The sequence below is a fragment of the Gossypium hirsutum genome, chromosome D07, assembly GCF_007990345.1.
Source record: "Gossypium hirsutum isolate 1008001.06 chromosome D07, Gossypium_hirsutum_v2.1, whole genome shotgun sequence".
NCBI lineage: Eukaryota > Viridiplantae > Streptophyta > Magnoliopsida > Malvales > Malvaceae > Gossypium > Gossypium hirsutum.
In genome coordinates, this window is record NC_053443.1 from 18538984 (window position 1) to 18566706 (window position 27723).

The following is a 27723-nucleotide window of genomic DNA, read 5'->3' on the forward strand; positions in this document are numbered from 1 at the left end:
TATTTGTAATATTCATAGAAATATTAATGTTGCCCATTTTAAATAGTTTTACCGTTGTCAACATTTAAAAAACCAATGGGGAGCTAGACGTGTTTTTATACACTTTATCTCTATATATGACATATTTACCTAATTTAGAAAAAAAAGGCTTAAAATACCAATAAAATAAATGGTATATAAGCCTAGTTTAGCCCAAAATCTGTTTATTTAAAATAAATTAAAAGAGAATGCTTCCAAAACTCAATATGCATCAATTTATAATATTAAAATTGAACAAATATTATCATATATAAAATCATTTGAACTTAATTTTTCATGATGACCGATGCTGAAGTTTTGTCTGATGACCAGATTGGTGACGAAATTGGCACCGATATCGTAACACCAAAAAAGTCTAGTTTAAGGAGGTGGGAGGGGATCCATCAGAATTCATGATGGTGGACTCAACCCCAGTGAGTGGAGTTTCTTGGAAAGAGAAGCTTTTGGAAGGGAAAGGTTCTGAATCTTGTAATGGGGTCACCGATGCGGATCTTGAAATTAAAGATGGCAATATTCTTCAATCATCCATCAATGGAATCCTCGTCATTGATTTCTTGGAAAGGTTAAGAAAGTTTTTGGTTAAGGATATGGAAACTACCGTTGTCATCAAATTGTTGGGACGCAACATTAGTTACGGAGTTTTGCATAATCACATTTCAAGCCTTTGGAGGCCCTCTAAACCTTTTCGCCTGATGGATGTCAAGAATGGTTATTACCTTGTTTGATTCCAAAGCAGGAAAGATTATAACTTGGCTCTGACTCAAAGCCCTTGGATAGTGTTTGTACACTATATCACCGTTTAGCCATGGACGGTTGATTTTGACCCGTTGAGACCCTTTCCTAGCGTGGTAATAGCCTGGATCCACTTCCTGGGTTTGCTGGGATTTCTGTATAAAAAATTAGATCTCAAAATCGATAGTGAATCAAGGGGACAGTTTGCAAGAATGGTTGTGTAGATAGATCTGGGAAAACCACTTACCTCGCAAGTCTTGATCAATGGCAGGGTGCAACAAGTGGAGTTTGAAGCCCTACCCACTATATGTTTTTCTTGTGGCAAATATGACCATCCAAAAAGTTCATGTTCTTCTTCTTTGACAGACCAAATCATACACGGTGGCAAGGAGGACTCACCTACAGTGATGAATAATGAAGTTGATCCGACGGCAATGAGAGACGCTTTCGGTCCATGGATGGTCGTCAAGCGCAAATCAAGGTGCAACCAGGCTGGAAAACAGAATCATCAGCCAAAATTTTTGGAAGAAAATCTGGTCGACTTTAGATTTGCAGCGTTAAATTCGCTTGACAAATAATCGATGGATTTGGGGGCTGAAAAATTGGGGTTTCAGGAGATTGGATTTAAGCAGGGATATTTTATCAAGAAAATAAAATCAAAAAGGTTTGGGTCAAGTTCTGGGTTGCCGGTTGAAGGTAATACAAGTAAGGGGATATTGGGTCAAGGTGTAACTATTGGGCCTGCTAAAAAGACCAGTGGACTAGCGTATTCGGGTGTTGAACAAAAATTGTTGGACTTGGGCCATGACCTGGCATGAGACAGGCTTGTTTTGGGGAAAGATACAAGGTCAAAATCAAATGGATTCCAATTAATTCTTGTAGCAAAACAGAATATGGAAATTTTAGGGAGCATAGAGCACACTGTCCAAATGGGTCCCGAAATTGTTTTTTAAAATAAACATTCATCTCTACATTTTAATCCTACATTCGAAGGTTATCTTGAATCGGTGGTGGATGTAAATCCTAAGTTTCTGGACTCCAATCAATATTCAGCTGTAATTTTCAAGGAATATTCAGAGTACAATTCGAAGGCAACTGTGGTAAATGAAGGATTAGGGGCCTTTAATAATTTAAATGTTTTGTTTAGAGGACATGGGTTAGATAACAAAAAAAAAGAGTGGGCGTAATGGAAGAATGTTAAATAAAACAATTCGTAGACGTGGGGGACATTTTAAAATTGTCGGATGTCCGCGGGTTTCGCTTTCAGACACCATGAATTCTATGGCAAAGCTTATAGGTGAACAAGTGGAAACTTTCACCAATAGGGCCACCGCTAATGATGTAACGCCCTGGAATTTACGCCTAGAAGTATTGGGCCTTCAGTAAGGGAACGGTGAGGAATCTGTGCACAAAAGTGTGTCTGCTTTAGTGGTTAAGGGTCCTGAGAAGAGTTGGAAAAGTTCTGGGTTCAAACATGGGCTTTAGCAAAAATTTTGGTTTTAAGAGGATAAAACTCTGGATGTTTAGATGTAGGCCTTTTAAATTATTGTGTTAAAAAAATGTCATAAGAAAGCATGTGGTTTAGTGGTTGTGGCGTCATTAAGGTTGTAAGGGAGCCTGGGTTCAAGTCATGGCTCTTGCAATTTATTTTGGTTTTTCTTTTAAAAGAACCTGGACTTTGGCCTTTAGACCTTTTAATTATTTGAAGATAAAATGTGTCACAAAAGAGCTTGTAGCAAGGAGGCAAATAGTGTGTTAAGCTATTGAGGATGGCTTGGGTTTGAATCTTATTGCAAGTAAAAAGGATAATTATATTGCTAGTATGAGGCGGCAAGAGTTTGAGGTGGTTTCGAACTCTGTAAGGTGAATTTTGAATTGGTCTTGGATGGAATTGTGGAGCAAATCAAGGAGGAGATTAGGGAGAAAATCAAGGAATTCAAATTAGGGAGAGTTGTAGCCGATTGGGGAAGCTTGTGTATGCAAATTTTGGATAGGAGTCTCTTTTGTGTGATTTTTAGCAATTTGAGAGCATTTTTGGGATATTGTTGTTGTGCCAGTTTCGAGTTTTTGGGTGTTGCGTCAACTAGTCTTGGTTTTCCTAAGTACTGAATTTTCCTGTTTTCCCCTCTTTTGTGATTTCGTGTCTAGCTTTGTGATCAAAATTGCTGTTATTTCCTCCATTTCTACATTTTCCAAATAGGTAACTTTCTTTTTGTCTCATTTTTCTTTCTCTGTCGAACACCATATTATGTTTTCTCTACTCTCCTAACAGTGCCACATGAACTTATCTTCTCTCTTCCCTCTATTCTTCTATTTTTTTTCAAAGCCGAACCTACTTACCATCTTCTTCTTCTCTGCTTCCCACTCTCCCCATCCCAACCTATTTCTTCAAGGCTCTTTTGTGTACTTTCAGTTACCATCCTTTCTCTATTGTGCTTGGCCGAATATACCTAAGTTTTTCTAACCGATTTCATCATCATCATTTTCGGGTGTTAAAATCTCGAGAAGAGAAAAGAAGATTCTCTAGTGTGTGTAGGCATTCCAAATCTTCCCTTCACCAACCGTTTGATCGTTGGGGTAAGTTGGTTGGTAGGCCGTGTGATTTTGGTGTTGGATTTTTCTTAAATCATATTCGAGTAACATGTCCATTTGATAAAAATCGCTGCTTGAGTAGATAACCATCAAGAACGTGGAATCGTGCCTTGGCCAATAATCTTAGAAGAGTAGGCCATATTTCTTATAATCATGGTAGATGATGATTGTTTAAGTGTGGTTTAAGTACTTGAAAATATTGGTTATTAAAGGGCTGACCGAATATTCAAATTAATGTAAGTTGGTGTCAATAGGTGTTTCGCTAGCTTTCGTGAAAGGTGTGCAATCACACTGTCTCTTCTGTTAATCGACAAAAGTCGAAAAATCGAAAAATAAAAAATATGACGATTGAGGCCACATGGGCGTGCGAACATTGATGTGGTGAAGCGAGCCCACGAAACATGGTGTTAGAATATAGAGGCCACCACGAGCGTTCTCATGCTCTCAGGCCGTTATGGGCCTCGTTGGGCTTAAATAGGTCGTGTGGGCCCAATAGGCTCATGTGCCCTACATAGATAAAATCCACGTTAAGTGACAAATACTGGACTGAGTTATGTAGTTTGCATAGTCATGACTGAATTTGGGCTAAATGGACCACACGAGCGTGTGGGCCCACTTGGGCCGAATATGGGCCTTGGGCCCATTTACACAATTATGACCATTTAGGTTATCCGTGTCGCATGAGGCGACTGTAGACCTTCAGAAAGGTTGTTAAATGATCGAAATACTCCTATAGGGTAGAATGAATAAAATACCCTCGATGGATAAAATTATCGAAATACCTAATGGGTAAAATTACCGAAATACCCCTGATAAGTAAAATTATAAAAATAACATCGTAAAATTACTGAAATACCCTTGATGGGTAAAATTATCGAAATACCCCTAAAGGGTAAAATAACCAAAATACCATCGATGGGTAAAATTACCAAAATACCCCTATAGGGTAAAATAACCGTTATACCCCTAGGAGATGAAATGACTGTTATGACCTTATGCTATGTTTGACCATTTTACTTTATGATATTTATATGACTGTTACTGAGTATGACATATTGTATACACGTATGATCTATGACATGACATATTGCATACACGACATACTGCATGGGGTTGGGATCTTGTATTGGAGGAAGTGATTAATATGTGAGGGTCATACAGGTCGCATAAGACGACTGTGGACCCACCGATGGCTTTTAGCTAATTATGTGATTGGCAGCTCTACTGCAATATTGGTTAGTGTCGCAACCGGTGCTACATAAGGAGTATAGGGATGGGTAGGTCGATTTAATCCCCACAGGAGTGTAGGGTTAGACAGGAGATGGAGTGCATGGTTGGTATAGGTATTTATGCATTGCATATACTAATTTTGATATTGAGATGGGCTTAGGCCTAGATATATGTGATATGTGCCATTTGATTTGGGCTCAGGCCCAACTGAGGCAGATGGGGGCTAAGGCCAGTTACCACTGTTATCGTATTGGGCTAAGGCCCACACTGATACTGTTACTGTTAAGGGCTCAGGCCTAGACTGATTCTGTTTCTTTAATAAGGGGATTACACACTGAGTTTTCGTAAACTCACCCCGTTTTTAACCTTTCAGGTAATCCCTAGTGTTAGACGGTTCGGAGCTGTGAGGGACTCAGAGAGGGCCACACAACTGCACCTGTTTTATTCTATTTTGCTCATTTACTTAAGCAATTTGATTTTGATTCGGTTGTTATAAGGCCTCTATAATTTCTGGATTTTAAATTTGGGATTTGATGTGATTGTGATTTATATCTGCTAGAAGTAGAACACGGTTTTCCAAAATCATAACTATTTTCTAACATTACTTTTTCGCACCTCAATTTTTAAATATCACATTTTTGTAAATCATTTGCTTTAAATTAAGCTTCCGCAACAATAAGGTTTTGAAGGTAATAACTTTTTAATAAACCTCGATAGAAAATAAACAAATGCAAACTGAGATTTTATACAAATTTTTAAATGCAAGAAGGGTTTTTAATGAAAACATGGTTTTAGAAAAATACTTCAATGTGACACACCAGATTCGACCCTAACTTCTAGGCCAGGTTTGAGGTGTTACAAATGAAGGCGAGTTGAATACTCTGTTACTCTTTGATTGGTTAGTCATTGTACCTTTATTTTTTATATTTATGAATTTATTATTTTTTCTTAGAATTATCAATGTTGTGCTAGTTTGAAGTTCATTTGGGTTTTTTGTGAATATAATCGAGATCATAAGCCAGATTTGACTTGCCTTATTGAAATAAGGGACAGTGGAGGTAAAGCTGATTCGGTTATCGCAAACTTTCATTGTTCTGATCGTGTGAAGGCAGTTGGGTTTTCTAGTGGTTGGTTGGTTGGAGGGGGGTCCATTCGTGTGAGGGTCCTCAAAAATCATTCTCAATTTATGTTAGTCAAAGTTTCTGGTACCTCTTTTAGACAACCCTTTTTGGTAACCTTTGTGTATGGCAGCCCTAATTGTAGTAAAATGAGACATTTATAGAAGAATTTGCATAGTACTATTCCAGCTGATGGTTCTCCATGGATGGCAATTGGTAACTTTAATGTTATTTTGTCATCCACTGAGAAGAGAGGAGGACGGACTCTAGGGAAAATGTGCCCCTTATTTGGTGATTTTATGGAATCAGCTCAATTGCAAGATTTGGGTTTTCAAGGTTCACAATTCACTTGGTAGAGAGGGGGGATCATAGAGCGTTTGGATAGGGCTATTTGCAATAATGCTTGGTGTTAAAAATTTTCAAATTCTATGGTGACACACCTACCGTAGCTTAAATCTGATCATAGGCCTTTAAAAATGTCTTTGATGCTTGAATTTCATTCCTCAAAAGGGCATCCGTTTAGGTTCTTAGCTGGTTGGATTGAACACCTAGGGTTTTTAGATTTCATTAAAGAGAATTGGAGAGTTTCTGCCAATATATTAACAACGTATTTTGAGTTTACTGATCAGGTTAAAAGATGGAATAAAGAGGTGTATGGTCATATTTTTACCCACAAGAAGCTTCTGACTAGGAAACTTCAAAGTATTGAGATTAAGCGTGATAGAAGAAACTCGGGCTATCTTAATCAGGTTGAAACGGAAGTTAGAGGGGAATTGGAAAATATGTTGCATCACGAGGAGTTACTTTAGCGTCAAAAGGCTCGTTGTGACTGGTTAGTTTTAGGGGATTGCAACACTAAATTTTTTTTATACACGCACTTTGAGGAGAAGGAATCAGAATAAAATTATCACTTTAAAGAATGATTTAGGTGAGTGGATTATGGATAAGGAGCAGTTGAAGCTTGAAGCGATAAATTTTTATACGACTTTGTATGGTGAACACCCCGGTCCGATGAGAGGTTTACCCCCGAATGCTTTTCCGCGCCTTACTGATGGGGATTTTAATCTCCTTAATAATACGTGTTTTGATGAGGAAATTAAAGCTACTCTGTTTGACATGGCACCTTTGGAGGCTTTAAGAAGTGATTGTTATCACACCTTTCTTTTATCAGAGTAAATGGGATCATGTAGGTGCCTTTGTTTGCAGATGGGTTAAGGGTATCTTTGCTGGTAATAACATTGATTTGGAGTTGAATAACTCGCTTATTGTTCTTATCCCTAAAATTTAAAATCCAGAAGGTTTCACTCATTTTTGGTCAATCAGTTTATGTTTTGTTCTATATAAACTGGTTATGAAGATCATTGTTAATCGGTTCAAAATAGTCTTTCCAAAAATTATAGCTCCTAAGCAGACTACCTTTTTAGCATGATGGAACATCACTGGCAATATTATCATTGCACAAGAAGTTATTCACTCTATGAGGAGCATGCAGAAAAACATGAGATGGATGTCCATCAATATTGATCTAGAGAAAGCCTACGATTGAATGCGTTGGGATTTCATTGACGCGTCGCTTCAAGCTGTAGGAATTTCTAATTTTTTATGTAATGTTATTATGTCTGTAATTTCTAATTTTACTATGCAGGTTTTGTGGAACAAGATTCTAACTCCAAAATTTCGGCCAGCCAGATGCATTCGACAGAGTTGCCTTTTATCTCCTTATTTGTTTATTTTATACATGGAATGGTTGGGTTACAGTATAGGTGTTGTCATTGATGCTGGCAATTAGAATCCTATTTGTCTAGCTCGCAATGGTCCATCACTTTTCGATCTTTTTTTCGTTGATGATTTGATCCTTTTTTGTCATGCTGATGAGTATCAAGCTTGGGTCATCAAAGGCATTATCGATAAATTTTGTAATTATTCGGGTCACAGGATTAATATGAGAAAGACAAATATTTTTTTCTCCAAAAGTGTTGATGGCAGGTTAAAGAGCCGTATTAACAGTTTTTTTTGTTTCCAGGAAATGAGCAATTTGGGGTCTTATATAGGTGTGCCCTTTTTCCATGAGAAGGTCACCAACAACACGCTACGCTTGGTCGATGATAAGGTGCGCAGCAAGCTGTCTAGTTAAGATGCTAGGCAACTTTCCTTGGCAGGTAAGGTGACTTTAGCTCAATTGGTTCTTCTTTCTATCCCAAGTTATTTTATGCAGACAATGATGGTTCCTAAAGGCTTATGTGATGAGATCGACCTTATTGTACGAAAATTTGTCTGGGGATCTAATAATGGTAATGCTAATGTGGCCTTGGTAAGTTGGAATTCGATGTGCCAACCGAGAGCTCATGAGGGTCTTGGTCTAAGGCACTTGAAGGACCACAACACTTTTTTTTTATAATGAATGTGGGTTTTAATGTTGTCTCTAATGTCAATGCCCTATGGGTTTGGGTCCTTCAAACAAAGTACGGGATTTCCAGTGATTTGCCTGAAAATTTATCAACGCATTGTTCCTTTTTATGGAAATCCATTGTTAAGGTTTTGCCCTTTATCCATGAAAACTTTGTTTGGTCTGTTGAAGATGGTAATAATATTCAATGCTGGTGCGACCCTTGGATTCCAAATTGTGGTCCCTTATTTTCTTAAATTCCATGCTCTTTTAACCTTAATATGGATTTCCTCTTAGCAGTATGATTGCAGGTGATGGTTCGTGGAATTTGGATATTTCCAAATTATGGATTGCAGAAGAGGTTATTAATAAAATTGTTAGGATTTCACCACCTCATCTTTCTTCGGGCTCGGATAAAATAGTATCGAGTACCACCTCGACTGGCTCCTTTTTTCTTAAAAATGCTTATGGAAAGATTCGTGGTGGTGCACTGAATCCAAAATAACGTATTTGGGAGTTACCTTGGATACTTAAAGGCCCTCAATGGATCCGTTTCTTCTTATGGCTTGCCCTTAAGCATCGTTTACTTATGAATGTTGAAAGGGTAAGGAGAGGCATTGTGAATAACAACGTTTGTGGTTTGCAGGATTATGAGGATGTGTTGCATGTATTCAGAGATTGCTTTGCTACTAGAATCATTTGGGATAAACTCATTCTAGAAGAAAGACTTTCCAAGTTTTATAATGGTTCCCTCCATAATTGGATGACGAATAATCTTCAGAATCATTTATCTATTACTTTAGATGGGGTGGATTGGCCGTGTCTCTTTGGGATTATCACTTGGCGTATTTAGAAGAACTGTAACTTACTTTTTAAGGCTTTTCTTGGAGATACGAAAAAGTCCTTAAAATTTCTTATAGTTGCGCAAAGAAATATTCTTTAGTGTCGAAAGTAGTAGTTCACAAGTCACAAAGTTGTCCTCCTACTTCGTATACAACTGACAGTTGGGTAAGATTAAGAATAGATGGTTCGATTAGATTCGACGAAGGCTTTGCAGCAGTTGGAGATTTTGTGGGCGATCAGAATGATGGGTGGATTATAGGGTTCTGTAGATATTTAAGTAATTGTACAGTGTTAGAAGTTGAACTTTGGGGGATTTTGGATGGTTTAAACTTGATTTTGGATAGAAGTTTCGAAAGGGTTTTAATCCAAACTGGTAGTATTGAGACTGTTAACACTATTCAAGAAGGCTCTTCAGGAAATTCTAATTCTGCACTTGTCAGAAGAATTTATCATATTCTAGCACAAATGAAGCAGTGGAAGGTTTACCATATATCTCGAAAAGAGAATTTCATTGTTGATAGCCTGGCTAAGTCTGTTTATTCTAGAAGATTAAGCTTAAGATTGGTCATAAATCCTCCTAGGAGGATCTAATTTATTGATTTTGTAACTCTTTCTTAAAAAAAAAGCTTCCATCAAAACACGATTTTGCCATGTATACCATATTTCCCTAAATTTGAAAAGAAACCCATTTAAATCCCTAATTATTTTAAGAAATCGGCATGTTTGCATGATAACCCTTTTATAATTGATTAGCATGTGTGGGTTTAATAAAATTAATTTAAAATTTTAAATAAAAAATCATCAGTTCTCTCTCCGCCGCCGCACATCCCAAGTCTCCAGCTTTTTTCTAAAGCTCTCTCTCCTTGTCGCTTTGTTACTTTCACTCGTTTAACTGTTCTCCTTTTTTTCTTGTCCTTTTTTTTTCCCTTTAAAACACTTCATTTGTTCTTGATTTTTAGCTGTTTAGTATAATCTATTACCGCATTTGAATTAAAAGAATCCTTTCGGTATATTTGGGCTAAAACAAAGAGATGGTTGCGGCCACAAACGGAGCAGAGCAGATCCCTACAGAAACAATTCGGGATATAGTTGAGGAACTGCTTGAGGTTTTAAAACAAGTTTTTCTTATTATTTCTTCCATTCTGTTTTTGGGTTATTTCCACTATCTTATGAAATTGTATGCTTTTTTTTTTTTTGGTATTGGGAATGATAGAATATTGAAAGGCAAGGAAATTGCATTTTCTTTACTAGTATATTTGGTAGGAACATCTTGTCTGTTTAGTGTTTTGTAGGATTGCAAAGGGAAAGGAAAGGAAAGGAAACTGAAAATCATGTTGATGCTACATATTATTAGTATTATGCTTCGGATCATTACACTATTAGTATTTTCATTCACTTAGAACTTCATACTCAAATTAAGTTCTAGCATATTCTATGATTGACAGGCTGCGCGGTATGATGATCTCGATGATCTTATAAGACTGGCATCTATAGGCGTCTCTCTTGATTCTAAGGATTCACATGGCCGAACAGGTTTCCTATTGATTTTATGGATTCTATGCTCTGTCAAATTACTTTATTTATCGACCAGGTCTCTTGCTCACTTCTTATTAGTTTCATGTTAGACATAATTGTCTTAAATGCAGTTTTCTACCTTTATCATGATAAGGTAAAATGTGGTCTGTCTGGTAGTTTTATTGGGTAAATTTTGTCTCAGCCTGGGACATTTCTTTATTTGTTTGAATTATCATGTTGGGTTTAGTTGAGAAGATTGGAGTCTAATATTTGACTAGGAGCTGTTTTAGACGAGGTGAAAAGGATGCTGTAGCATGTTTTGAGATCTTGAATCCATTTATTGCACAGTCTTTTGATCTAGGTGGTGGTGTAAGGGTCTAACTTAGCTATACAATTGCTTGACCTAATGTTTCTAGAGTTTGATGTTGAAACACAACCCACTAGGTATAGTTAATGAAAAATATTAAATTGAAAAGTACTTGAACCAAAAGCTTTTTGTTTTCTTTTGTACATATCATCTTATGAAAAAGCTTGCAAGAGTTTTGTGAATGCTTCATGGGCCAAACCTGTGCTAGAAAAGGTCATTAGTTTTGATTCTCTAATTAATTCTTAGGTTTTTTTAATTGTGATTTTATTGCAGTTTCTTTCTTTTCTATAATAGGTTTCTTATTTATGTAAGAAGATCGATCAAAGGGAGTGAAACATATGTTAGGAAAGTTTTGATTCTCTAATGAAAGGTGAACTTATGTTAGGAAAGGACAAATGTAGTGATCTTTCCTACTCTATTTATCGCGGCAACCATCTTTTTGGTTTAGCCCAAATATTCTAAAAGGACAAATGTAGTGATAATTATACTAAACAGCTAAAAATCAAGAACAAATAAGGGTCTTTAAAGGGATGGTTAAAAAGATATCAAAATGTGAAGTTAAAATATTAAATGGAGACAATATTATCTAATGCAAAATCAAGTCAAATCATATATATCATACATATATCACTGCATTTGATCTGAAAAAAAATCAAATTCAAAGTTTCCTTTCAATATATTTGGGTTGGGCTAAAACAAAAAGATCGTTGTCACAACAAACAAAGTAGAGTAGATCCCTACAAAAACAATTTAGGTTACCATTGAGGAATTGCATGAGGTTTCACACTCTGTGATTGACCTTATTATATAAATAGGAAACTAATGGTCTTTCCTTCATATAGGTTCGCCTTTAATTTAGGATACCATAGCTTCACCTTTAATTTGTAAGGCGGGCCTATGTTAGGAAAGGCCATTAGTTTTGATTTCTTTCCTTTCTATAATAGGTTTCCTTTTAGTTGTGATTTTATTTTAGTTGATTTTTTAATTCATTGGCGATAGATGAGAAAATCACTCAAGCTTATGAAAAGAAGTGAAACCTTAAGGACTTGTTAGAGAGACTAGATTCCTTTTAGAGTTTTGTTAAAAAATTGAGTTAGGTTTTATTATTCTATTTGCCCTTAAGGATATATTTTATTACATTATTAGGAAACCTATAATTTAAGCTCATCAAAACGAAAATAAATTACCAATGTTGTAGAAAGGAAAGAAATCAATTGAAACAAAATCTCAATCGAGAAACCTAAAGAAAGAAATCTAGTGAAATAAAATTACAATTGAGAAACCTATTAGAAAATCAAAACTAATGTCCTTTCCTAAAGAAAGAAAGAAATCACCACTGCCTTCTCCTGTTTCCACTAGACCAATTGTCTCCACTCAATCTGGCTCATTTGTCCAACTTGCTCATTCATCATCAGGTGGTTTTGTAGCATTCAAAGGATCACAAAATGGTTGAGTCTATCACTTATGGTCGAGAGGAAGCAAAAGGGACTCTATTTCTGGTGTGAAGCCAAATACCACATTGGTCACAAATGTATCAAAAGTCAATTGTATCAGATGTTGTTGGAGTCACCTTGTGAGGAGGAAGTAGAAGAATTTCAAGAATGCTCAAACAAGCTGGATGATCTTTCTGGCAAAGGAGAACAACCACAAACACCTATACTGTCCCTACATGCAATTAAAGGGTCACAAGGCCCTCACATTATAAGATTTGAGGCAAATTAGGGGTCAGCTAAGGCCATTTTCTTAGTGGATTCAAGGAGTACTCATAACTTCCTAGTTACAATACTGGTAACTAGATTGGCTTTACCTGTCTAGCAGCAGATGAGGGTCACTATAGTTGATGGGAGGCAACTCTTTACTAGGGGTATATGCATGGGTGTAGAATGGGAGGTTCAATGGGTGAGTTTTATTGCTGATTTCATGTTTGTACCTCTTAAGGGGTGTGATGTAGTCTTAGGAATACAATCGCTACTTTCCCTAGGATCAATAAATTGGAACTTTGGTTCTATGACCATGCAATTCTCTTTTAAAGGAGTTCCCTGCACTATTCAAGGCATTCTACCAGGCAACATTTAAGTAATGAAAAATGGATAGTCAACCAAATGTTTGTCAATGATTGGTAGGGAGATGGATCCTTGTGTCTTGTTCATGACTCAAGCTAACCAAGTGACCTTGTCAGTAGTCTCCTCCTGAGCCACACCTAAGGAATTACAGTTACTCCTTGATGAATTTGGAGATATTTTCCAAGTTATTACTGGCATACCTCCTCCCAAGCTCCAAGATCACAAAATTCCACTTAAGGATGAAGGGGTAGTTGTCAGAGTCAAACCCTACAGGTACCCCATGATTTAAAAGTCTGAATTGGAAAAATTAATCAGAGAAATGCTTTAAGCTGGCATAATTAGGGACAGTTGTAGCCCTTTTGCGTCTCCAATGGTGATAGTGAAGAAAAAAGATGGCAGCTGGAGGCTCTGTAGATTATAGATAACTCAACCAGTTGACAATCAAATATCGGTTTCCAATTCTAATTATTGAGGAGCTTCTTGATGAATTAGGACAAGCTAGGTTGTTCTCCAAGCTGGATTTGAGATCTGGCTATCACCAGATTAGAATGAATGAAGCTAACATTCCAAAAATGACCTTCAAAGCTCATTAATGTCATTATGAGTTATTGGTGATGCCCTTTGGAGAACAGTTTTGGTTTTCCTTGATGATATACTGGTGTGTTCTACCACTTGGTTTGAGCACTTGACACATCTTAGAGAGGTCTTTATGCTCCTTAGACAACACCAGCTTTTTATTAAGAACAAATGATATTTTGGTAATGATCAAATAGAGTACTTGGGGCACATTATTTCTAAGGGGACTGTTTCCATGGATAGGGCTAAGGTAGAATGTGTGGAAGATTGGCCTCTTCCTACTATGGCATAATGTCCAGGCCTTTAACAAACCTACTTAAGAAAGATGCGTGGAGCTAGTGTGACCAAGCCACTTCTGCCTTTGAGCAACTCAAAGCAGCATTGTGTTCAACACCTGTTTTGGTCCTTCCTAACTTCCAATTGGAATTTTGTGTAGATATTGATGCATCCGATTATGGAGTGGGGGCAATGCTTCAACAACAGGGTAGACCAATGGCCTATTTCAGTAAAGGCTTGGGAATAAGACACTAGGCCTTATTCATTTATGAAAAGGAAATGATGGTTGTGTTATTAGCTGTGAGAAAGTGACACTCCTACTTGGTGGGTAGACATTTCAAAATTATAACTGACCACCAAAGCTTAAGGTTTTTGATTGGTTAGATTGCTATAACCCCTTTTCAACAAAGATGAATTGCAAAAATGCTAGGGTATGATTATGAGATTATCTACAGGAAAGGGTTAGACAATGTTGCAACTGATGCTTCATCAAAGAACCAGTCTTTGAAGGAGGGGCAGTTGCTGCAACTTACTGGCAGCACTATCAATTCTCATTTACTCTCAAAAGTGCAGGCATCTTACCAAGTAGACTCCAAGGTTCAAAAACTGTGCTTAGAGGTCCAGCAGCAAGGTACTAAGCACCTTAAGTATGTCTGGGATGACATTCCTCAAAAGAAAAGGTAAGATTGTGGTGGGGGATGTGAATAGTCTCAAGCACGAGCTGTTTTAGCATTTCCACTCCAGTGCCATAAGGGGACACTCACAGGTTCATGCAACCAAGAATAGGATGGCTAGCTTTTTGTACTGGAGAGGACTATCCAGTGATGTTAAGAGGTGGTAAGGGAATGCTCCATATGTCAAAGGTGTAAATCAAAGAATGTTGCTCTTAGACTGCTGCAACCTCTTCTTATTCCAGAAAGGGCCTAGTCATCCATCTTTATGGATTTTAGAGAGGGACGGGTAAGAATGTTATCTTTGTGGTAGTTGATCGCCTTACTAAGTATGGCCATTTTTTGGCCCTATCACACCCTTATACTATTGTTGTGGCTCAAGAGTTCATGGACCATATCAATAAATTGCATGGCATGCCAAATTCAGTAATATCAAATAGAGACAAGGTGTTCATTAGCAATTTCTGGTAGGATCTATTTAGAAGGGTGGGTACCAAACACCATCTTTCCATTGCCCATCATCTAGAGACAGATGGGCAGACTAAGGTTCTAAATAGGTGCCTTGAGGGGTATCTCAGTTGTATGTCTGGGGAAAGGCCACAAGATTGGAAAAATTGGCTTCCACTAGTTGACTGGTGGTATAATTGTACATGTTATTCAGCCATCTAGCTCACCCCTTATGAAGCACTTTATGGTCAACCTCCCCCTCATCCTATGCCCTATTTAGCTAGAGCTTCACTGGTGGCTATTATTGACAGGAGTTTCCAGCATTGCGAGGCTACAAGGAAATTGCTACAATTCCATTTAAAAAGGGCAAAAGACAAAATGAGACAACAAGTAGATAAGCACAGGGTAGATAGATGGTTTGAAGTAGGGGACTTGGCTTATTTGAAACTCCAGCCATATAGGCAACACTTGGTGAGAAGGGTATTGAATTAGAAGCTTGCACCTAAGTTTTTTGGCTCTTTGTTGGTGGAGGGTAGAGTGGGATAGCTTACAAACTTCCCCAGGATTTCGAGTACATCTTACTTTCCATGTCTCTCAGCTCAAAAAGCATGTGGGAGCAGCACCTGTCTAGGCTGCCTTACCAGTAATGGATGCCCATGGGGCATGGGCTAAAGAACTTGTTAGAATCATGGATAGGCGAATGGTGAAGCAAGGAAACGTTGCTATCACCAAAGTACTGGTGGAATGGGCAAATTCTTTCCTTAAGAATGCTACTTGGGAGTCACTTGAGCAGTTAAAGGATGCCTTTCCCCATCTTGATCCTTGAGGACAAGGATCCATTCGAGAAAGAGGTATTTGTTATGGGACGAAATTGGAATAAGGAACATTTGGCTTGATGGGAAAATGGAGTGTTTAGGAATGGGTTTCAATGAAACGATTTGTAGCATGGTTTAGTGAAACAGAGCGTTTAAAGGCTTTGTTTGTACTGTTAGTTTTACCGTTTGTTTTAACTAACTTTTAAGCAACAGTTCTCTTATTTTTACCTATATATCTGGATGTAATTGAGTAGGGGTGGTTATGAAAGGAAACTGTTAAGAACACAATTTCTCTTCAATCAATTTCTTCTCCTTTTTCTCTTTGTTTTTGTTTTTGCTTTCTTCTTCCTTCCTCTAGTTTCATTCTTATCCGCAGATGGATTAGGAAATTGCTTGTTCAACTTTTTAGGGGTTGTGCCCACCGTTATACCACAGGGAGAGAGAGAGATTGTTTAAGGATCATCCGAAACCCCTTTCCTTTATTGGTTAGCTTTAGAGGTTGATTGTGGTTGGGCAATGAAAAACTGATAAATAAGGCAAGAAGGATTGGGGAGAAATCAAGAGCTGATTTTATGATTAAGTGCTTACATGGCAAAAGGGTACCCTATTTTCAAGATCTCCACAATAATATCATTGCCAGGTTAAGATTACATTAATATTAGTTTTTTAGATGCTATAATATGATTTTTTGAAGAGACACCATATATTTGTTATAACCCTACTTAACAAAGCACAAGTCAATAATTCATGTATTGTAGGATTTCGGGTTGGACTTTTAGGGTGGGTTTGGATGGATGGTGCGTTTACCTGCGGTTAATGTAGAAACAACAGTGGCAGTGAGATTAGATACTGTAGCCTGAGACAAAAAGTAAGCTAAATGCACTGCACCGCCCATCTAAACCCACCCTTAATTCCTATCATTTTGTCAATGTTTAGGAAATTATTGTAGTTAATCCAAAATTTTGGATTTGGAATTCCCTTTTTGTTTTTCCTTTTTTCACTAGTGATCAACATTGTGCTAATTTATAGAAATTTCTTTTGGCATTTTGGTCTTCATTTGTGCTTATTAGTTGTTGTCTTCTCTTTGCTATGCTTTTTGAAAACAAAATTTGTATGTATATTTCACTAAAAACTACGGTTTTCTCTTGCAGCACTTCACATGGCTGCGGCTAATGGACATCTTGATATTGTGGAGTATCTCATTGGTAGAGGAGTGGTGAGAAAACTGTCTTATGAATATTTTCTGTGGTTATTTTAATACATAGCATCACTCTATTTACTGAGTTTTCTGAAAGACCAGCATTATGACTGAATACTTGAATAAAAGAAGAGGCATGTACTATGTTTTTGAGGTTTAAATATAATTTAAAATAAGAGGGAAAAAGGGTATATTATTCAATTAAGTTCAGAAATATAATAAACTATTTTGATGTTTGTAGCAGAGGCAATATCCATGTTGTAAATAAATTTGGATTAAGTAAGAGTCATTTAACTTCCAAACTTGATGGGTGGTTGGATTTGGTGCATAGTGTAAATGAAAGATAAAATAAGTTATTGTCAACTTTGTTCTCTTTACACCAACTTTTAATGGACCCTACTAAGATTAAAAAGGAAAAGATCAATACTTGAAATTATTAGTGAGCAAAGTAGAAATTTACATTTATTTTTGAGGTAAAATACAAAAATAGTACACTATCCGTACCAAGGTATTTTGTCCACAAGTTCCCTGCAGTGCAAGCTACATGGGTGAGAAGGGGACAGGTAGTAAAGCAATTATTTCTTCCGTCTACAAGAAACTAGACAAACATGTTACTCAGTAACCTTGCTAGGACACTTTCAACTTTCATGCATGCCAACCTAGGGCTTTTGGCATTTGAGGTTAAAATTAAGCTGTAATTGATGGCTCACTTGTAGTCTTTTCATGAAGATAGAAGATTTCATTATTAAATTCCTTTGTTAGAAGTCAAGGTTGAGTTGTTTGAAAGGGCTGGGTCATTTTTTGTAGAGACTTGATAAGCTTGAGCTGCACGTTTGATTTTTGACCTCAAGAGGCCCAATTGTAAAATTCCTTTAACTTTTTTCCTTTTGCTTCTTCTTCCCTTCCAGTTTTGACACCTGTCTCCATAATTTCTGATCCAAGCTTTTGATCGTCGTCTTCACACTCTTGATTAAGAAGTCATGTCTCCTTTTTCTCTTGTGTTGGCCAGAGAGCTCTCATTTTTTCTTTCCAAATGATGGATTCTCTTTGATGTTTCCTTCGATCACCCTTGCTCACCCTGCTAGATGGATTATAAAAACACAGCAATTGCAGTTGCTCTTCTTTTTCCCCCTTTTCATTCTAATTGAGTTTGGTTTCAATGTGTTCAGTTCCTTTAGTTACATATAAATAGCCATTCATATATGACGAATATGAACAGATTAGTGTTTATCTAGACATTTTCTGAGATCATGTTGTTACCTTACTCTAGTTCTAGACCTTCCTTACCCATATTGATGCAATGATTTTATATTGATTTTTTATTTTGTTTTGCCTAGACAAATGCTGCCTATAATGTGTCTCTTATTTATATTTGGCGAACGATAAGCATGCACGTAAGAATATTGTTGGGTATAATTTATCTATAAAAAGTAATGAAACTTTCCTGACTATCAACAACGTAAAGCATTTTCCGTGAGTGTATAAACATGGGTTTTATTTACTTTCCTGTTTGGATTACTTTCCCTTATTATGTTGTTCTGTTGGTTGGTGCCATTTTATGTTTTGGTTAGAATAATGGTTTCACTAGTAAAATCTTGAAAAGCAATGATCCAAGAGTGAAGTTGAAAGTTTGCGACTTGAACTGCAATATCAAAACAATTTAAGAAATTTTTGCATATCTTACCCTTGCTCAGATTTCTGGCCAAAAGAAAAACTACAAGTTCAGTTTAAGGAACATTCAGGACTCAAGGTTGTACAAATCAAATTTGGTTATGAATTAAAGTTCAAGCAAGGTTTGTTGAGAAGAATTTATAAGTTAATAATGTAAATTTTATGGGGATATTTAAAGATGTGATTGTTTGGTAATTTTACATTCTCAAAATGCCTTTTTTGGGCTGGTTTAGGTTTCTGATGGTTTATGAACTGGACTAGAGATTGTACTCTTGGATTTGGGCCTTTGGAAACTGGATACAAGAAATAGGCCAATGACCAATTGCCGTATCATATTACAAATCATTCAAATAGGTATTCCTTGCTCAAGAGATTTGTATGTATATCCTATATGTTCGTATATGTACATATCACAATATATCACAGGACTTCTGATAATAGAATAAAATTCTGCTAGGATACTCTTATAAAAATGAGAAGAATAGGATGAATGAGAAACTTAAGGATCTTTATACCACTATCAAAACGGGTAGGATAAAATAAATAGATCGCAAACAGGCTTTTTGGGGTTGTGAATAGATGGCTTTGAACCCTCAATTTTTAAAATCAATGGATTTTCCTCTTACTATGAATTTTGCACTTTATTGGAGAATGTTGGCTTTGGAGCAAGGTGGTACAAATTAATTTAAGGAACTCTGACTTCTCTAGTTGATGATGTTCAGGGGTTGACAGTATTCATCATTCTTGCTAAGAGCTTTGTAGCTAACTAGCTATCTAACCAATAACTCTCTTTAAAATTTCAATATGGAAAGATATCAAAGAAGTTAGAAACCATTTGGTTAATTGGATTTAAGATTGTTCTCCAATTTAAGTAGTTGGCATATGAGTGAAGAAGTGTGGGTGAATATTCAAGGATTAATTTGTATAACAGTTTTTCTTCTTTGTTTTTTTATTTTTTATTTTTTACCTTTTCTGGAGCATCTTGTTTCTCATTTTGAATCTTTTACATGATCAGGATGTTAATGCTTCTAATGTGGAGAACAATACCCCTCTTCATTGGGCTTGTCTCAATGGGCATGTTGAGGTAAGTTATTGCTGCTCCTGTTTGCTATAGTCTTTCATTTTCGCTGTTCTTATGCAAGGTTTGATTTCTGCTATAAATGCTGGTGACAGGTAGTTAAGAAATTAGTTTCAGCAGGAGCAAATGTAAGCCTTCTAAACAGGTGAGTTGTTTGTGATGTCAATATTGAATTTTCTAGTTCTTTGTTTGCTCTTCTTTTTCAACTATTAAGTACATGATTTTTTATGGAACTGGATATGAACAGTCATGAACGGACTCCTATTGATGAAGCTGTCAGTATGGGAAAGGTTGATGTTATCGATGCAATTAATGCCACAATGGCAGAATTGGAGCTTACTGGTGTCAATGTTTCCTGATATCGGGCCTCCTAATGGAAGCATTGGTTTATAACCTGAAAAGTATGTGCCTTTTCTTATACAAACTTACGAGTTAGCTTATCAATATAATTGTCATCCCCTCCTGGTCCCTGATAGTACAATTTTTTGTTGATTGTCATATTGGTCCATCAGTGGGTGCCTTTCAACTATGCCTAAATACTTGATGCTCTTATAGTTCTTTGATATGATAGATGTATGTTTTAACAAGAATTTTCGTCTCACCCTTTGCGGACAGAAGCATCTTATTGATGCTTGCCAAAAGTGAGTGATGCTAATGGAGGAATAAAGGGTTTCTTCCCCTTCCCCTGATAAATTAGCTAAGAATTCAAGATACTTTCCCTTGTTTGCATTTTATGGTGGCATCAAACTCTTGTTTAGTAATTGAAATACAGAATTATGCTGCATGAGGCTTCTCTTTATGATAATATATTTTTTTTCCTTTGTGGGGTGCTTCCAGTAATTTGCTGTTATATGTATATATTTTATAAGATAAAAGTAGTTGTGGAGTTTGTGCTTGAAGGCACTGTTTTCTGTATCTCAAGCAATTAAAAAGCCACTTCTCATTCCTTTTGCCTAAACATTTTAAAGTATCCGTGTCCGACACAATTTTAAATATATGTGTATATATATAAAGCTTTAGAAGAAAAATGAGTATATTTGTGCCGGATACATACACGTATTTGACACTCGACCTTGAATTTGGGTAACATAGCACTTGTCAACGAGCAACAGTTGGGTGTTCTCATTTTCCTGGGAAGCATAGGGAATAATTGTAGTGGAGTTGAGCGACCTATATTTGTTGTTGAAGTGGACATTCTTTTAAGTTGTGGAAAGCATTCATGATTGCATTTACACCCGCAACCCATTAAAAACCCTTAGTTTATAGTATATAATCTGTCCCACCAAAAGAGTGGTCATCTTTATGAAGAAAAAGCGGTTTAGGTTTCTACTATTACTTGAATGAATATGTACTCTTTCGAATCAATTTCTTTTCCGGGGTACATAAATTATTGTTATTTTCCTTTGAAAATCTTGGTGCTATATTGGATGAATAGAAGGAATCTCGTTTATTCCAGCAAGTTGATCTTGCATCAATTTTTTAAGCTGAATGTGTTGATTTTTAAATTTTTTTTTGATTACTTTGTGTTAATTAGGAGTTGATTAAGAAAAATTAAAATCAAAATTATTTTAGTAAATGTAAAGCTAAAGAGCTAAAGATTTTGTATTTTTTTATTCATTTACAGTTAAAAAAGTATTCATCTTTTTTACTTGGAAAAAAATACACATTTTCTACATCATTTACTTGGTAAACAAATTTAACCTACATGCATGAACTTGATAGTGCCTTCGCATGGCAACTTTTTTTTAATTCATATTTGAGATTGGAGTTTTCTTTTGGGAATAGAGATGTTTCTCAATAACATGCTCATCCCTTCTAAACGTTAGACATGCTTTCGGTAAATATAAGTGCAATGAGTACCAAAAATGAAGTACTACATAATTATGTAAATGGTATAAATGCAACTTTTTTCTTATTTTTTTGCCTTTGTTTAAGAGTGTAGTGAAAATAGGTTAATAAATGGAGCATCACAGCATTACCAACCAAAAAGAGACTTTTGAATATGTTGTACCCAAACCCCTTTAATTTAATCGGTATTAATTAATATATAGAGATAGGCAAGCACCCCACCAAACTTTGCCTTCTCATTGCCCACACTTTGATCTAAGTTTTATAATAAAAACAAATATGAAAAAAGGACATGGTACAAACCTAAAGTCAAGAAAATGGAAGCAGATGTTAAATTGATGTTGTTATTTTTGTTTTCTACTTTTATCGCTCCAAAGAAAGGTTTAATTGATTTTGAATGTATTGCACCAATTCGAACAAGCTATAACTACCAAATGAATTCATCCACCTGACTATTATTATTCTTATTCTTATTATTATTATTTCACCCCTATTAACTAATTTCATATTAAAAATTGAAACCAAATCTTCTTACCAAAGTTCCGTCTGCATGTGCATGTTCTTGCTTACTATATAACACAAGCACAATGCATGCCGTACGTGTATAGAAACTCAAAGTTTCCTTCTTGTAGATTCTGCACAATCCTACACTAAGATCTTTAAAACTAGATAAATTAGTAAAATAAATAACTTCAAGTGCCGGAGTAGTTGTTTTTTAACCATCCTCTTGCTCTGGACCAATACTCTTAACCGATCCCTAAACCATGTAAACCCTAACAGAGGGTGCTGCAATAATTTTTGTTTTAGCCGAACGTGAAAGGACGTGCATTGAGGGTTTTGTCGATACCCTTAATATTTTTACACCTGACATGGAAAGGAAAGCGTACAAAAGAATGTAAGAGATGCAACTCAAGATTCATCACATTACACATTTCACGACCATTCCAAAACAAGTCCGGGAGGGTTCTGTACTTGAAACGATGGGAATCGTTTGGAGATTGTTTATTGCATAAAGCTTACTTGTCATACATACGTAATAATATTTAGAAATTATTTATAAGATAATTACCATTCATTGTATAAAGCTTACAACTTGCCATATATGCATTTATTGTATATTGGTAATATTTAGATGGTCAATCATGTGCATTAATTTGAAGGGGGCATGCAACAGTATCCGACAAACCACCCAACTTAGCAATATAATACATATATTACAAGTTACAACGTCAAAGGCACTTAATGGACTTGGAAGACTAGTATTACTTACCAACACAGCAATTACAAGATGGAATCTCTCCCTTCACAGCTGCATTGCGTAATTTCAATCAATAATGTTCCCTACATTCATACTCTACTTAAATAAATAACCACACTAAAATTCATTATATTAATCAAAAGCATAACGGAATCAAACATTTATGAACTTATCACTACTTTTATCAACCGGCACTAAAAACACTGAATGCATGTGATGTGAGGAATTAATTAATTTGAAAATCACCAAACAATTCAATGTCCCACTCTTGTCAATCAACAGGTTGAAATGAAGCAGATGCTTCTACCATGTGCTGTCTGCATTTAGATTTATATAAAACAAGTCATTAAGAATTGCATTCAATCATAATTATGTCAGATGTGGATAACTATCCCTACATGCCAACATAAAGGACAAAACATGTAAAACCAAAAACAGACATAATAGTTGAATACCAATGTATATATATTTTTATTTCTTTTTACTAACTTCTTCATTTCTCTATATACTCCTTTCCGAACAAGTATCAAACACAAGTGCTTCTCTTCGATGCATTTAAAGGTTGACAAAGGTGGGAAGCACTAAATCTTCTAAATTCTCAAAGCACCGACCTGTAAAAGCGTTGAGTTTTTTAAGGCATCTTGTTTACATATGCAGTAATGAGAGGAAAGAAACCAAATGTAAAAGTTCCAGACAAAAAGAAGATTAATTTTGAAAGTTGAAACCCTTCACAATGCTTTCAGACATTGATGGATAAACAGATGAATAGCCAAAACCTTAATAACATAACCATTGCAGTTGCATGCAAACGGATTCCTACGAAAACATGAAATCTAAAGAGGAATATAATTATATAAAAAGGTAAAAGCCTAGGAGAATAATATGATATTTGATGGAAAGTTTCCGGAAATATAGTGCAAACTCACTGCATAAATCATCTAACTTGCAAAATCTTTCATATCTAAAGGAATCTTCATCATCTGACAATAAACAACTTAAGTCGTTAGATATCTTCAATTCGTAATCAATAAGAAATCTGGAATTTCTTTCCCTTCATTGTAAATGTAAAAGGAAATTTGCATATTTCTGGATACTTCAGCTTGAATCATATGTACGGACAATGTAGCAAGGATCAACCATGTCAATGCAAGTTCTCGACAGACACAGAAATAAAAATAGAGAAGTGGATACAGTCATGTGTGGTAGATGTTTAGTTGTCTGATAAAATGAAGTGCTTCAAACAACAATGCGACTGTCTTTTTCGGTGCACACATGGTTTTAAGAGGCGGCATTTTAGATTAGCATAAAACAAAATACAAGTAATATAGAAGGAAATAAGGATAATGGTAATCCACATGATGAAATCCACTTATTACAATAATATATCTAAAAGGGGACAACATGCCAACGGGCCGAAAGTAAGAGCCAAACAAACAATTAAATACAGGGTTTATCTTATTTTAATCCGTATCAGTCAACAATTATACACAAGCCAAAGAGATAGGTTACAAAATCTTGCACAACTCTAGGGAAAAAAAGAAAAAGTATGGCTTGAAGCCAAACAGACAAATCCGTCGCAAGTTATACACTTTTAAGACCAAGAACAAAACCGACATATGCTGATAGAATATTGAGTAAATGTCCAGTTAATTGCAAAAAGTATTAAAAGTACGACACACATAGATTACATTGAGGTCTAAATTTGGGTAAGGAACATTTCTAATACTAGGATAACAAAAGAAGCAAGTACATCAAACATTCATGAATGCATGCAACTGCAGGCTTGTCCACATTGCAAAAATGCTATAGCGATGAATTGGACCGACATCCGACTAATCATGAATTCCACATTTGCTTCTGTTTCATTACTAATCATAAAACTAAACTAGTAGGATTAAAGAAATTTACCACTCAAGCATTGCACCAGCAAATTAAGTAGTGTGTGGATATTCATGGCACTGTCTTTTGATGATGGAAAGCACTTTGTACTGTAGATTTCACTTTTGTCAAACACAACTCTAATGATAAAACGGGAATAAGAAAAAAGCAAACAGGTTTTATCAACACAAAATATTCAAGAACTACAATTGTGTAGAAATGCAGGATCTCTAGATCTCATCTTTATTTTATATGATCTGTAAATTCGCTACAAAACATGTTTTAATAGGGTAAGTAAATGTAAACTCATTGACAAGATGATGAGTATGACCCACTTGAGTGCAATTTTAAAGACAAATAAACAGAAAAAATCGAAGGCCAAAGACACAGTTGAAACCCAGAAAAGGAAAAAAATATATTTAATATGGATATTGAATCTACAAAGTGAGAATTTACCAAACCATATGAATAATTAGTATGCAGCAGAAAAAGGAAGGATTTTAGAGGAGAATGAAACCCCATATCAATCAATCCACTATTGTTTACTCCTCAGTTTATTGGATTACCATAAGTTGAACCACCAAGCAAGCCACCTCCAGTGGCGGCATAAACCTGAGAAGGATCAAGAACAGGTGAGGATGATGAACCCCCATTTATCCCACTGCCGCCGCCAAGATGCAATTCAGATATATTTGGAAACCCATCTCTTTCTTCAACTCCTTGGTCATAAAGGAACCCTTTGAACACATGTCCACCAATCTTAACAACTGCTTGATATGCATACTCATCTTCACCATCCTCTACTGCTGTCACTCTTACACACTTGAATACCGCCGGTGCACGTACTTGCCCCGGCAATGTCTCTTTAAAGCCTGCATCTGCATAGTAAAAAGAAAAAAGAAAAATTCAGTCAAAACCCTACTCAAATTTCAGCCTCCTGAAACAACCCTAAAAATTAAAGAATAAACCAATCTTGCTAAATAAATAAAGCCATGAACTAGAAAACCAAGCAACAAAAGAGAAGGCAAAAAGCAAACCTTGGTGACTTGAGCTAGTGTCTAAGCTTCTTGGAGTAGTGTTTGAAGTTGATGTATGAGGAGTGGTTGTAGTCTGTGAAGTCACAAGTCTCGGCTTCTTAGCCCCAGAAGTAGACCCTGACGAGCCAGCACAGGCAGTAGTAGGGGCGGCCGTCATCAGCTGGCGCTCTCTTCTCCTAGCAGCAGGCACCCACGTGCTCCTCACGTGAGTAGGGCAATCAAATCCCCGACTTTTACAGCATGTTCTACATCTCCTATGACTACAATCTTTCTTGGCCTGGTTCCCACAATCTTGACATGTAGTCCCTGAGCTAGTACCTGAGCCACCACTCCCACCTCCCATCCCACCGCCACCACTGGTTTGTATCAAATTCATGGAAGAATTGTTATTGTCAAGGATTGAAGATTGTTTTTTAAGATAATTAGGAGAGGTTTGGTTCTGCCATAACTGCATCCCACTGAGTTTGTTACGACCACTGTTATTCACTAAATCAGAATCTTCCATATTTTGAGGAGCTAAGCATGGAGATGCTGTAAGGAGTGGGAAAACACCAACGCCAACACCAAGTGCCGTGGCAGCATTTTGACCGCTGATTTGATCATTTCCGATGATGGGATCTTGAGCATGGTGGTGATGGTGATGGTGATGATGGTTAAAAGACGCAGGAGCAACAACAACGAAATCGCGGAGACCAACCATCCCCATTTCAGAGGGAAGCCCGTAGTTGAGTGGACGAGCTGAGGGTGGCCATTGAGCGCTGGTGGATCCAGGTGGAGCAGCCACCGCGGCAGCCGCGTTTGCGTTGAAGCCAAGGGACAGGTCATCGGGGCCAGCTCGGATTGCTGCGGACGATGACGTCGCCCAATCTGCAAAGGCTCCTGAGTCTGAAGGTAGCTGCCTTCTTGTGGTAGCCACAATGACAACGATAATAACGAAATTATATAGATAAAGACGTCTCCTTCAATTGCTGAAAACTCAATCTTTACAAACATAAAACATACACATAATCAAGAGTAAAAGTCAAGTTTCAATATGAAAAAGGAAAACAAGGGAAAAACCAAAAAAGAAAAGATGGAGAGAAGTGGAGAAAGAAGATATCTCTCTATTTAGGTGTTATATGAGTTAGAGAGAAGGGGGAAAGGGTGGGGTCGAATCTCTGAAATTGTAACAGAAGAAGATAAAAAGAAAGAGAAAGAGAAAGAGATCTTCTTTGTTGGGTGGCTTTCCAATTAGTGAACAGCACAGCAAGCAGAATTGTTTATTTCTTCTTTGTTTTTTGGCTCTCCTTTGCCTTCTGCCATTAATCTGCTAGCTATACTGAGAGAGATTGCGAGTTTTCTGTTAGCTTAGCTGCGGCTACTGCTACTGTCACTTTGACTCAGTTCCCTTCTGGGTTAACTAAAACATATAATAGGAAGGAGGAAAAAGAATTGAAAGGAAATCAAATGAAATCCCCAAGCCAAGCTGAAACTACTGGTCTTCTGAAACTACTGCAGTCTTGTAGTAATATAAGATAACAAAAAAACAGATATGTATTAGGATGAAGTAACGAAACGAGCCTTTTCTTCTGTTGTCTTTCTATATTTCTTATATATATGTATGTTTCTTCTTCAGTCGTTGTTTGTTGCCGACCTTTCTCTTCCAGTCCACATCTTTTCCTTCATCAGCTACATGTTCTTTGTTTATTTTTAATTTGGTTTGTTCCTTTTATTTACTAGAAAGCAATACTGAGGTGGGTTCCTCTCTACCTCTCACTCCCTTTTGCTTTGCTTTCTCTCTCCCTCTCTCTCCAATAATCACACGCTAACTATAGAATGAATGATGAGAAAAGAGGGTATAAAGACTTTTGTTCTTTAGTTGTTGTAATTTTATGCGCCCTCTTTAAACTCACCTCACTATCCACCTTTCCATGGAATGCTGGGTTTCATAAATTCGACCCGGATTACACTAAATGCTTAAGTTAGAACATAATTTTTCAAGGGTGTCTCATTTTTTAAAATAAGATGTCTAACAATTGAAAAGAAAATTAAAGAATAAAAACATACATGCTTTACAATAGTCAAGAAACTCTTATTTAAGCAGTT

General features: G+C 36.4%; 3 protein-coding genes across 8 annotated transcripts; 1 reads left to right on the top strand and 2 right to left on the bottom strand.

Moving 5' to 3' along the window:
* Nucleotides 1-231: 231 nt before the first annotated feature.
* Nucleotides 232-1454, bottom strand: LOC107954327 (uncharacterized). Its single transcript, XM_016889860.2, has 2 exons — nt 1019-1454; nt 232-926 (listed from the first exon to the last, which is right to left on the bottom strand). Exons 1-2 carry the CDS (start codon nt 1145-1147, stop codon nt 696-698), a joined length of 360 nt encoding a protein of 119 aa, XP_016745349.1. The 5' UTR covers nt 1148-1454; the 3' UTR covers nt 232-695.
* Nucleotides 1455-9703: 8249 nt separating this feature from the next.
* On the top strand, nt 9704-20401 carry LOC107956061 (ankyrin repeat-containing protein P16F5.05c). Its single transcript, XM_041097648.1, has 6 exons — nt 9704-10046; nt 10386-10473; nt 16822-16886; nt 19555-19623; nt 19713-19762; nt 19865-20401. Exons 1-6 carry the CDS (start codon nt 9972-9974, stop codon nt 19974-19976), a joined length of 459 nt encoding a protein of 152 aa, XP_040953582.1. The 5' UTR covers nt 9704-9971; the 3' UTR covers nt 19977-20401.
* Nucleotides 20402-22641: 2240 nt separating this feature from the next.
* Nucleotides 22642-27434, bottom strand: LOC107954326 (protein LATERAL ROOT PRIMORDIUM 1). Of its 6 annotated transcripts, none has more exons than XR_005916220.1 (5): nt 25639-27434; nt 25168-25479; nt 24632-24711; nt 23650-23703; nt 22642-23334 (listed from the first exon to the last, which is right to left on the bottom strand). XR_005916220.1 is itself a non-coding variant. In XM_041097647.1 (4 exons), exons 1-3 carry the CDS (start codon nt 26342-26344, stop codon nt 24674-24676), a joined length of 1056 nt encoding a protein of 351 aa, XP_040953581.1. In that variant the 5' UTR covers nt 26345-27434; the 3' UTR covers nt 22642-23334; nt 24632-24673. The 6 variants fall into 6 exon arrangements, 2 of the variants coding, with proteins under 2 accessions (XP_040953581.1, XP_016745348.2); XR_005916221.1 differs by having other exon boundaries at nt 22642-23040; nt 23213-23334; nt 23650-24711; XR_005916218.1 differs by lacking the exons at nt 23650-23703; nt 24632-24711 and having other exon boundaries at nt 22642-23040; nt 23213-23334.
* Nucleotides 27435-27723: the final 289 nt, after the last annotated feature.

Coding starts and splice junctions, on each gene's coding strand:
- LOC107954327 (XM_016889860.2), bottom strand. CDS start 1,147: ATGATTTGGTCTGTCAAAGAAGAAGAACATGAACTTTTTGGATGGTCA. Junction 927..1,018: donor CATTGATCAAGACTTGCGAG/GTAAGTGGTTTT, acceptor TTTTTTATACAG/AAATCCCAGCAAACCCAGGA.
- LOC107956061 (XM_041097648.1), top strand. CDS start 9,972: ATGGTTGCGGCCACAAACGGAGCAGAGCAGATCCCTACAGAAACAATT. Junction 10,047..10,385: donor TAGTTGAGGAACTGCTTGAG/GTTTTAAAACAA, acceptor TATGATTGACAG/GCTGCGCGGTATGATGATCT. Junction 16,887..19,554: donor ATCTCATTGGTAGAGGAGTG/GTGAGAAAACTG, acceptor TTACATGATCAG/GATGTTAATGCTTCTAATGT.
- LOC107954326 (XM_016889859.2), bottom strand. CDS start 26,344: ATGGGGATGGTTGGTCTCCGCGATTTCGTTGTTGTTGCTCCTGCGTCT. Junction 25,480..25,638: donor CACTAGCTCAAGTCACCAAG/GTTTGCTTTTTG, acceptor TTTACTATGCAG/ATGCAGGCTTTAAAGAGACA. Junction 23,335..25,167: donor GCTTGGTGGTTCAACTTATG/GTAATCCAATAA, acceptor ACGCTTTTACAG/GTCGGTGCTTTGAGAATTTA.